The sequence below is a fragment of the Triticum aestivum genome, chromosome 7D (assembly GCF_018294505.1).
Source record: "Triticum aestivum cultivar Chinese Spring chromosome 7D, IWGSC CS RefSeq v2.1, whole genome shotgun sequence".
NCBI classification, from domain to species: domain Eukaryota; kingdom Viridiplantae; phylum Streptophyta; class Magnoliopsida; order Poales; family Poaceae; genus Triticum; species Triticum aestivum.
The window spans coordinates 634,890,934-634,903,697 of NC_057814.1; the positions used below are offsets into that span (position 1 = coordinate 634,890,934).

The 12,764-nt window shown below is 43.3% G+C and overlaps 1 protein-coding gene across 1 annotated transcript; it reads right to left on the reverse strand.

The window, feature by feature from the left end:
* Positions 1 to 8,761: 8,761 nt before the first annotated feature.
* LOC123166418 (cytosolic sulfotransferase 8-like) lies at positions 8,762 to 10,589 on the reverse strand. Its single transcript, XM_044584224.1, has one exon. It carries the CDS (start codon positions 10,096 to 10,098, stop codon positions 9,058 to 9,060), a length of 1,041 nt encoding a protein of 346 aa, XP_044440159.1. The 5' UTR covers positions 10,099 to 10,589; the 3' UTR covers positions 8,762 to 9,057.
* Positions 10,590 to 12,764: the final 2,175 nt, after the last annotated feature.

Consider the following 12,764-nt stretch of genomic DNA (forward strand, 5'->3'; position numbering starts at 1 on the left):
AAAGAACAATTACTGTGTCCTGTAATATTTTTACACAGGACAATTGTTTATGCCATTACACCGCGGATGCACGGTGGGCTGTGCTGTATAGCTTCACGGACGAGTGTGTTGCGGTCCGGTCTACATCAACGTGCCAGCCGACTCGCCCATCCGCGCCGCCTTACAATGCCACGGATGACTTGCCCGTCCACCCTTGCGGCCGGCTCACACGTTTGCGCCGGCTTACAATGTGACGGACAACTTACCCGTCCGCCCCCGCGGCCGACTCGGCGTCCGCGTGGCTTACCGCTCCTGCGATTGACTCGCTCGTCCGCACCGGCTTACAACGCCGCGGCCGGCTCATCTGTCTGCTCCCGCGGCCGACTCGGCCGTGATTGATTTCAGCTTCACCGTGATGATCATCAACTCCGCGGTGGATAATTTTTGGCCTGACATATCAGGTGAAATCAATCCAGTAAATTTTGATATATTATATATTGTTTTCTTTAAAAAAGAGCAATTACTCTGGCTTGCGATGTTTTTGATGTAGGACAATTGTTCACTACATCAACACAACGTGGTTGATTCGCCCATCCGCGCGGCTTACCGCGCCGGCGATTGACTCGCCCGACCACACCGGTTTACAACGTCGTGACCAACTCATCTGTCTGTACCACCTCTGATGCTACGGTTGTTTTTACCATCTATCTCTCGCGGCCTGGTCTATATCAACATACCGGGCCGCACCCGTCTGCGTGAGCTGATTATTAAGTATGAGCAAGTCACTGCTTGGGTAGCCCGGTTTTTCTTTCAACAAAATTGGAGGCAAATTATCATGTATTATCAGCCGCCGTCTGCACTGGATGGTTCAAATGGGCAGGCGCACAAGTCGCCGCCACTACAGTTTGGTTAACTTCAAACAACCAGTTGGAAGGGACCATTGGCCGAGTTGCTGACACGGCTCATACAGGATCATTTATAACCCGCCGCAGTCACCTCAACCTTCTGTGGATTCACATCGCGCTATCAACACCAATGATATACACCTTATGCTATGGTCAATATGGAGAATCTCAAAGCCAACTCCTCGAGTCGTCTTGAGACTCGGGGGCTACAATGATATGACTCGGCAGCATTGGTCGGTTTCAATGCATTCAAGAACTCCGGGTCATTGGAGGGAAAAATAACCTGGTCCCGGAGGCTACCGCCATATTGGTGAAAATTTAAAGGCCGTCAGAAAATTTCTGGCTTAAAAAGAAGGATTCCGGTTTAAATCCGTCTCAAGAGACTTGGCATCTCCCACAAAGCACTAAAGCTCTTAATGCCTGGTTTAAAATCCGGTTCAAGGGAAATTTATCTGCCACAAAGCTTTGAAGCTCTCAAATCCGGTTCAAAATCCGGTTCAAGGTAAAATTGTCTATCACAAAGCTTTGAAACTCTCAATATCCGGTTTAAGAATTCCCGATTCAAAAAGAATTTGTCTCTTGCAAAGTTCGAGTTTTCAGGAAAAATTAAAGGGACCAAAGAGAGTCTGTTACAAAGCACGACTCAAACATAGGTACCCTGCTTTAATGACCATTGGGAGCTGATCGTATTCGAATTTAGCTTAACCCTTTTGGTGTGACCCTGATCGTATTCGAATCAGAGTCGTTAAATATTCTCATGATCACAAGGGGGCTTCCTGTTCAAACATAGGTCGTATTCGAACCAAAGAGAACATAGCTGTCGGTACCCTCTTGATCGGCACACTGCCGAGCTCACTAGGGGGCTTCTTGATCGTATTTGAATCATAGCTCAACCCCTTTTGAGAACCGACTTTGATCGTATTCGAATCAGAGTCGTTAAAAAACTCTCAAGATCATTAGGGGGCTTCCTGTTCAAACACGTATTCGAACCAAAGAGAACATAGCTGTCGGTACCCTCTTGATCGGCATAACGCCAAAGCCACTGGGGGCTACATGATCGTATTCGAATCCGAGCTTAACCCCTTTGGAACGGTTTACTGATCATATTCGAATCAGAAGCCTCAATTTTTCTTTCTATTTGGCTTAAGTTTTTTGAAAGCGATCTTTGATTTTGTCTTGAGACCCTTTTTGTTCATATCTGAAGCATATATGTGGCTTCGATTAACCCGGCTTGACTTTGGATGATAAGTCGCCATCATATGACAATCATAAACATTTGGAACTCTTGATTTCTAAAGATTGGGTTATCACCCTTACTGCACAGGTCATGTAAACCGGCAGTACAAATTCAATATCACAGTGGTTATATGTGAGATATTATGACCCGCCCTGCGATAAACTGCCAAGGGATCTTGTGATCTACTAGTGTGCAGGATAAGACTACATTTGGGTGGTTACCCGCCCTGGCTTTTGACGTTAAGTCGCCAGGGCATATGTTGTTTAAACTCTGTGCAGGATTTACAGAGCTATGACTTACATAAACGATTAAGCCCAAGCCCATCATCAAAGATTGAAATTGGTGTCTCAAAAGGGTTATCAATTCTTGATTTTCTCAAAGGCTATAAGCCGTCGGGTTATAAAAATTCCGGCTTACAATGGAGGCGTATTAAATTGCCATCGGCCAAGAGCCGCCGGGTATTTAAACTCCGGATTTACTTATCAACAGATGAGGTATTCAAAGTCGCTTTGGCGCAATGGCTATTATTTTATTAATGGATATGATTTATTCTACAATGGAAGGAATAGTCCCGAGTCGCTGCAGGCTTACGACCCAGCACTTGAGGGCTACATTATTCAAATCGATATTACATCGAATATGCAAGTCCCATGTTACTGCCGACATGTACCATGGCACTTGGGGGCTAATGTAAAGTCATTTTTTGTTCAACTTATTGAAGACCCGACTCATCACATTGTAATGAGCCGGCCCTTGGGGGCTACCAATTGCTCCTGTCAAAAATTCAAGGTACACAAGGCTCAGTCCATTACATTGAAAGATCCACTACTCGGTTGGTAGAGTACAAAGCTCTTAACCTTATGGGCGTGGGTTCAAGCCCCATGGTGGAGATTACATCATATGATGTTATTATCAATGAATTATATACAAAGTCCCAGCTCAGTAATATCTTACTGAGCCGACCCTTGGGGGCTACACGTTGCTGCTTAAGTTTACATGATCATATTTACAAAGTCCCCCTGGTCATTATTGCATAATGACCCGGCCCTTGGGGGCTACACTGGTTGAAATTTTTATGAGCATAAGGCAATTACAAGTCCCAGGTTGCTGCAAGCATGACAACCCGACACTTGGGGGCTACAGGTGATATGCATATAAGTGAGGAATAACTTCAAATTCTCAGTTTTGAGCAAATTAGGTATTATATTATTATTGGAGAAATCTGCAAAGTTTATGACCCGGCGTCATCATAAGATTAACCCGGTATCAGCAACAATTACATGACCCGGCATCATTTGTTTATAACCCGACAATTTTGGCAATCATAAATCGGCAAGATCTACATCTTTAAGCCGGTTGAATATCAGTTGCATATTTCAAGACCAATATTTTTTTCAAATCAGAGCATTGAAGGCCGACTCAAATGGATTATTTCTTATAATATTTCTTTACAAGAGCCAATGTCAGCAAATGGATTATGAAGCTAGCCTATTGACCCGGATATTCCAGGAGAAAATGTCAAGGACTTAAGGATGATCAGGTGCCGGCTTACAAGAATATTTAACCCGGAGCACAACCTGTCAACTTTGTTCTTGTGTTTATGTTGCAGGATGAGTTTAACATGGATAAATCCAAATTAAACTCGGGGCTAATGTCGGGGATATACCCCGCGGTATGACCCGGCCGGAAGTATGACCCGGCCGGACTTGACATTTCACCGATGACCCCACGGAGGACTAGCGACTCATGGGTCTGGCGGCCCATTGATCAGATAACTCATGAACCAGACGACTCATGGATGGCCCCGACGGCGGGTCAGATAGAAGACTAAGCCCAAGGCCCAGAAAGCCGGCTCATGTTATGGTGGGCCGGCTTAAGAGGAAAGCGTAAGGAATATTCCCTTACAAAGGAAGCAAGACTAGGACTCCACTTGTAATTGAGTAATCCTAATCCTACTAGGACTAGTCATGTAACCCGCCCCTTCAACTTATATAAGGAGGGGCAGGGCTCCCCAAAGGGGGACAGGTAACAAGCAAGAATCAACAATCTCTAGGGCTGGACACAAAGAGCCAGTTTACCGGCGACTCCCTCGTGATCATAATGATACCTAGCCTCAAACAGCATGTAGGGCTATTACCGGATGATGTTTCCCGGGGCCCGAAGCTGTCTAAATCCTTGTCTTGTGTTGCGTCTCTCGATTCCGCTCAACCCCTCTCAAGCTACCACATAGATGTGTTGGCCTCGCGACTAAGTCCTTACACTAGGACATCTGACGTGACAATTCCACGACAGTTGGGGTTGTTGCACCAATCACCCATGCAAAATTCAGATTTTTCCAAAATTAAGGATTTTATATGACGTTGTCGGACACATCATCAACAATGAAAGAGCGACACTCGACAACGCAAGGCACAGAATGTTACAAGAAATTTTAATTTACAATCTACAAAGAGTTATCCCAGTGGAAAACCTGCAACCATCAAAATATAGGACATCGTGGATCAAAATTTGAATAATATTCTTATTGCAGTACGGTGAGAGAAAAATAGGACACAAAGCGTAAAGAGCAGACATGAATATTTCACTGTATGGAGTATTCAACTCTTAATGGTAAAGAAAAGTGAGCATGGCAAAAATGAGCATGGCTGCATTTAGTTGAAGATGCTCTAGGCAAAGTTGAAATTCATTTGAAAAATCTGAAAACACATAGTTGTCATACCATTGCCTTAGGTACTGAACACACATATCCAAAACATCTGAAATCTGTTTTCCATAGTTCTTCGTGGTACACAGCCAAATAGTAAACTTATTCGTATATTCCATTACTAATTTGATTGTACAAAGAAATTTTTTGACCCCATTTAGAACATAGGCAGTAGCACTATAAGCATACCTGTGATGCATACTGTGTATAATTTCTACAACATGTGTAAGTAAAATGCAATATGATCTGTCACCAAATTATCAAAGACATACCCTGTTAGGACATGGAGGCTGAAAAACAGAGAATGTAGAAGACAGAAATAATTGAGTTTTTTTGTGACTCGAATTGAGATAAATATATGAACATTCAAATAAAGTTTATTTATGACTCCAGAAATAAAAGGCTAGAAGTACCACCGGCACTATTTTTTTAATGCATACTGTCTATACACTGTTAATGCTATACTACCTTTGTTGTCAACTCTAATATATTAGATGACAGACATATTTGTGCTTACAAATGAGAATAATAAAACAATACATTATAGAGACCGTTCCTGTCTCTTGCAAGTTAGGATGTGAACAAAATAGGAGTAACCAATTTTCTCAATTTGGGCACCTGATCTCCGACTAAAAGGAACACGTGAATCAACATAGCAAAGCAATGAAGGCCTATGGCAAACTAAACTGAGAACCACCTTGGTGAATAGAAAATCAAGCAAATAAGAAATTCCTATACATTATTGAACCATGGTGAAGTTCACGTGTACAGGGTATGTTTTCCGAAATAATCAAGGGGCAAAGTTCACTTTGAATTTTACCTTGCAGATAGAGCTTTGATTTATGAAATTCCATACATCATTGGACCATGCTGAACTTCATGTGTACAGGGTAAGTTTTCAGATAACTAAACCTTCTCATCACCTTAGATGTCATCTTATATAAATCTACAGATTTTCCTAATCTGAACTAAACAGCTTTGAAAGAAACTGAAAAATTATCAACATCTGAACTAAACATCTGTGAAACAAACTATAAAAAAAATCAAAATCTAAGCACATGTATGCCTTGCAATGGATCACAGCAAAAAACGTAGTTGCTGATTAATCCATCCTAAAAAATCTCGCAATGGAAACAATGTAGTTGTTGATTCACGGAGCCATCATTTTCCAGATTGGGTCTCACAATGTAGGAAAAGACCTTTCAGAATTTTAGACGGTATTCGGATCCTTATAGTTGGACTTGTACGCATCAGTCAGAGCCGTTCAGATTTTGGTCAGTTAGCTTTGGGAGAAACGGGATAGGATCCTCTGCAGTACTGTACCGTGCTGTACAGTCACTGCCATGTGGGACCTGGCCCCACATGTCATCGACACTACAGCACCATATGGTACTGCAGAGGATCTCAACCCGGAGGGACAAGGGACAGAGGATAATTGTCACAGTCCAGTTGGCTGAAAAATCTGGCTGAAGCCCAATTGGTTTTCAGCTGGATGTCAATTAGACAGTCCCTAAGTTTTTGAAGACATGAGCATATTTGAAGATTGGGACTGACTACGGGCCAGTAGATTGGTTTTTGTTTTTAGGGTCAGTCACTTTTTTTAGGTAGGAAAAAAACAAGGCTCAGGGCCATCTCTATGTGTGGCAATGACCTGGCGGGTACATGCATGCTTGCGTGCATGCAATTGTTCTGCATGTAATGCATGGATGATGGTGGGTCCTATGTACATGACCATTCACAATTTGAACTTTTCTGCTGGATGGATATGAGTGCATGCATTACACATAAGTGCACGCACATGTTTTTTATAAGTTTTTAATTATATATGATACAAAATTAAAAAAGTTAAAATAATGAAGTTTTGTAAGCAAGAATATATTAGTAGCATTGGTATTGCCCTTTAAGAATAAAGAAAATAAAAACACTTGCACACAACATTACATTCGAATATCACTTTTGGTAATATGTAAAGAATAAACATATAACGGTGCAATTTTCACAATGTAGTATAATTTACCCACATCTTGTATAGTACTTGCATGTATACTTACACATGCAAAAATTAACAAAAGAAGTTGTTTAAGAAATATTGAATTAGTGCCATTAGTATTCCCTTTTAAGAAGGAAAAAATGTGAAGAAAAATGACAAAATTTGCACACAGTTTATACATAAATTGCACTTTTTATAATATGCAATAAAAAGCATATAATAGTGGAATGATATTAGTATTGCCCTTAAAAAGGAAAAAAAAGAAAAACTCAAACAAAAATCAAATAATGATTTTTTATGGAATAATGAAACCCTTTAAGAAGAAATAAAAAAATCAAAAATCAAAATAATGATGATTTCTAGGGAATAACAAACCCTTTAAGAAGAAAGAAAACAAAAAAATAACTAAAACAAAATCAAAATAATGAAGATTTCTAGGATATAACGAACCCTTTAAGAAGAAAGAAAAAGAGAAAAAACTGCACACAAGTTTGCACTGAAATTGCACTTTTAGTTGTATGAAACAAGGGAACATATAATATTGGAACTTTTGCACTCTACTATAATTTACACACATGTTGTATAGTACTTGCGTGCATACTTATTCACACACACAAAGAAAAAAAATTCTAAGATAGAATGAAGTAGTGGCATTGGTATGACCCTTTTAGAAGAAAAAATAATAAATAATAAATCATGGTAAAATTTGCACATTATTTACACCTCAATTACACTTTTTGTATATATGCAAGAACAAACATATAAATAGTAGAGTTACGTAAAAGATAAGTTTAAAAGAAGGAATGAACTAGTGTAATTTATATTACCCATAAATAAGAAAGAAAGTGAAATAAAAACTTAAAACAAAAATTTCCACACGATTAGTACAAAAAATACATTTTTTTAATAATATGTAAGAAGAAACATATAGTAGTGAAATTTCCATACTCTAATATAATATTATTTTTTGTGGGTGTACTTTTTTTTCTGCGAAAAACACCCCAGATCTATTAAGAAGGATATCCAGTAGTACACAGCACCCCACAAAGATCAGAAAATACACTAGGGTCCCTGGGGAACCAACCCAATACAAGCACCAATGTGGGCTGATGGTGCACCGCCGCAGCCGCTCCCACACGGAGCCGTCGAAACCTTGTTTAGTGCGGACGGGATCTCCGCGGACGGGAAGTCGTCAGCCTCAGTCCAGAAGAACCAGCACATCGGAGAAGCATGGAGCCAAAGAACCACCTGATTGAATCCTTCATCTCCCTCACCGGCAATCGAAAAGAAGAAAGATCAGACGCAGATACACGCTCCTCGGCTCCATGACGATGCCGAAGCACTCGCCACGGCGGCGGAGCCGGAACACAAAAGCTCTTCTTGAGGCCGTTGTCGCCGTCGCGCCAACTTCGATCTGAGCAGCAGGCACCCAGATCCGTAACCAGCCACCACAAGACACCATGGCTGGGGTCAATCTTGGTCCAGATTATTCACCGGCAACACCGCCGCCATCACCGCCCACCGAGATGAAGCCACGCTGACGGCATAAACTGCCACGAACTCTAACAGACTATATAATTAATACTAACAGTACACGGATCCAGCCAGAGGTTCAACCCCTCACCCCCCCCCCCCCCCCCCCGGCGATTCCACCAAGGCCGCCAGAATGGAGGAGGCCGGAGGATTCCCAGCGAAAAACGCGTCGCCTTCCCTGGCGCTTCTCCGGGAATGAGACGGGGAAGCGAATTTTGCGGGTGTACTCTAATATAATATATACATGTAGTACTTGTGTTGTGTGCCTACATTTATACACACTCACATCCAAAAATACACAAAGAAAACTCAACTAAACAAGGGAAAACAAAAAACAAAAGCAAACACGTGCAAAAAACATAAGCAAGCACAAGGAAAAGAGGCATGCAAGCACCCTAAAATTGGCATGCATTTCATCCATCCATGTGGGTGCGAGAGTCAGGAGTGGAGACATGCATGCAGGGGGCTACATCATGCACTCAGCAAGGAAAGGCAGGAAATGGACTGAATAAATAACAGCGTCAGTCAAATCGTCTTTTCCTTGACAGGAAATGGACTTATCATAAAGCACATTGAATCAACGACAACAAATTTGACTTGACCGATAAAATGAAAATTCAGCTACCTGACATATAGTATTACGGACAATACGGGCATTAATTACTCGTGCTTGATCCAATCCACGTATGACTTCTTCCGCCGTCGACCGCTACGGCGCAACGCCTTCTTCCGCGTGGCCAGAGTCAGTAAAGGAGAAGCCCGTGCCTCGCAGGGCGTCGTCGACGATGCCATCCAGCCTCGCCGCCATGGCCGGCGTCATGTGGTTGCGCCAGTCGCCTACCACGCCCTTCCTGAAGAAGGCGTCGTTGGAGACGACGGGAATCGCCGGCGCGCCGTTCCTGTTCACCTCCAGGTTCCGCAGCTTCTCCAGGCTGCACAGCTCCAGGATGGCGCCCACCACGCCGGCGTCCTCCTCCTCCGCCGTGAACGGCCACCCCATGAACCGCGCCAGCCTCCGGACGTTGCCCGACGGGTCGCGCAACATCTCCTCGTACCTGAGGAAGAGCACCTTGTCCGGCCGATCCCTGCTCGCCTCCCAGTACTCGGCCGCCTGCCGCCACACGGGGCCGTATCCGTTGCGGCCCTCGCAGAACACCTCGTAGAGCTCGGCGAAGTCGAGGTCGGGGTGGTCGCCGGTGGCGCCGTGGGCAACCACCTTCTTGAGGAACCAGTACCACGACACCAGCACGTCCTTGGGGTCCCGGCAGAGGTACACGATCCGGCAGCCGCCCGTGACGCGCTCCGGCAGCTGAGAGTAGGCCCAGTGGGTGGAGAGCACGCGCGGCGGGGACGGGCACGCGGCGGCCAGGACGTCGCGCGCCTCCTCGACAGAGTGGCCGAAGAAGACGCCTTCCAGGAACCCGACGCAGCCGTGCGGGTTGCGGACCAGGAGCGGGTGGTCGGCGGACGACGGCGGGTGCGCGGCGCGGTGCGCGATGGCGAAGGCGAGGGCCTTCAGCCACGTGGTGCCGGACTTGGGGCAGGTGACCAGGAGCACGTCGCCTGGCGCCGGCTCGAAGTGGTCGTTGAAGGCCGCCAACGCCGGCAGGAACAGCTTGGGCACCCAGAAGCCGCGGTACCGGCGGTGCGCGGACGGTGGCCACCGCGTTTCCAGCGGTAGGGTCGGGCTCACCTCGTCCACGTTGTGCGTGTGCAGCGTGGGATGCCCGTGCTCGCCGTCGGCGGCCATCGTCGATCGATGTCTCCTCTACAGCGACGACCCTCTTGGCCACAGTGCTCTGAGTCTGATGGCGAATCAAGTACTATATATGTGTTTGGTAGGTAGACTGTATTCTGACACGAGTTCTATTTTCAGCACATTACATCTTCAAAGATGCTCCCAGCAGTTGCCGACACGGAGAGAGATCCAGTGACATGCATGTCACGCTGTAACACGTACTGTCGATCTGCCTGTTGATTCTCGATGGGATGGTATGGAGAGGGGGGTCACTGACACTGGATCTCAATCCTCCCGACACATAATCTTCAAAGATGCTCGTGTCTCCAAGAACAAAAGTGCTACACCACTTAACTTATTGACACTAGTCATCAACCCGTGCAGCTGCTGCACGGGCTAGCCATTACTTCTGAAGTCCTTAAAGACATCACAGGCTCTATAATGCATGCATTTTTTACCATCATTTTCATGAATGTGTTAGTAAATACTTAGAAATTATAGATTTTTGAAATATTTTAGTAGTATACAATTGAAATGATACTCATGGATGTTTAATGATGAAAACTGATTTGTCATGCCGATTTATCTAGAGGCTCGTGTGGTGCATCCACTTAGGTTGTGCGCATCATGTGATCCAGGTTTGTTTCTCCTTTGTTAAAAAGAAACAATTGGCATGTCTAAGTATACCTTTGTTTGATGACATAAATCATATCTTTATTATATACAGTCCAATGATTTAATTAATTATTTGCAATATCTGGTAGCTCAAAAGGAACTCAGAATAGAAATTATTATCAAGTTGATAATAAATGAGAATTGATGAGAAGGCTCTAGTTGGCTCATTTTATTCGTGTAATAACCTTCTCTTGTCCGAATATAAATAGTAAACAGTTATATAGATTTACTCCGGGACACGTTCAATTCTTTTCATTTTGGTTATATGAATATAATCGAGCAAGTCAATACAAACTAATGAAACTTGTGAGCCCAAACCAATAAGGTATTTTGAATTGAACACCAATAAATAGTAGATGACGTAAAAGTGCATAAATTAGTACGTCGCAGCGGTGAAGTAAATGTTGCTATAAAAATAGTACCCTGGTTCCACCCATGCAAACGATTGTCATAGTAATGCTACAATTACGCGACGCACAAACCTTTGTTAGCTTTTGCCATTGACATTGAAAATGTGTGACTGAATTCAAGTATTATTTAGCAGACCACATAGACATAGAGTCAGTTGGAAAGAGGAAATTGTCATAAAAGTGAAGCAAATTAAACAACATGCTTTACAACGTATCATCCTTGAGATTAGAATTAAGATTCTGAATTAGATGCATCATATTAGTTGGAATTTTTTATCACATGTGTCCGTAATAGAAAAATGGCAACAGATTTCTAATTAAGGATATCGCTGCAAAAACAAAATGTCAAAAACGATACGATAGAATTATTTTGACAGCTAATTAAAAGTAAGGATTATAGAAAGTTTTTAAATAAACTTGTTGGTATGTGTAAACACCACTATACGGACTGACCTGTTAATAAAAGAAGATGCAGATACAACACATTCATGCCCAGATGTGAAACACATAACAACAGCTTTGATTCGAACACACCAATCAAGCCAACTTCTGCCGTCAGGCATGCCTGCAACCATATGGAAACAAAGGAAAAAGTGAAGATTCAGTGATAAGCACTGGATTATATGGAGAACAACTAAGGGAAGAACAAAATAAATGGGTAAATATATCAACTCACCGTGCGCAAGTGCTTGCATGAAATCCTTTCGGACATACCATCGATATGTTCTTTTTTCCTCGCAGAAAACGTATGTGGGACACAGATGAAGAATTCATAGATTATGGTGGACAGATTTGTAGAGCAAGATAGATTTAGTAGGGTGTTTCTTAAGAAGAGGAATTGGTCGAGCGAGATAGCACGGCCCAGGGAGATTTTTGCCGTTAAAGACATACTGGTAGCGTACATGGAGAAGGCCAGTTGTGGTTATTTCCAATCAGACCACTTCGTCCAAAGGCTACTAATCTAATTGCTAATTTTTTCTCGAGGAGTTGCTTCCAGTTAGTAAATACATACTTTCAGAACACAAATACCCCCGTACATTACAGAAAATTAATCCTGCTGGACGTTTATAAGAATTTATGACTGAATCGGACTGGAACTTAAGAACAAAACACTAAGGAATTGTGAAAACTTAATGATTATAGTAATAGTACTAACCAAATTGTGCTAGCTCTCATGTTAATGTTTGTTCTCATAGCTGGTCTAGTGGTCCAGTTCCAGTACATATACCCGTTGGGGCAGCTCCTTTTCTAAGGCGTGCGTTCCCATTGATGGCATGCGTTGCCAAGCTTTACTTGGAATTGGTAGACGAACTCCCCCTCCACGACCTCACACACAACCTCGCTGGCGTTCTTGATTACCAAAGCTGACCACTTCCCTTCAAACAAATCCATCATCTAGTAATTCAAGGTGCACCCTCTACATGCAATCCCTGATTCATAACAATCTGCAGCAACCTGGCGCTCACCCATCCCTGGCTCCCTGCTACTTCACCAATCCAACACCTCTCTCTGAATAGCTTCAGCAAGATGTACGCCTTGGTTCCAGGGCTTAGGCGTTGTTCATATTCTCAGTTTCTCACCCTACCTCCGGCA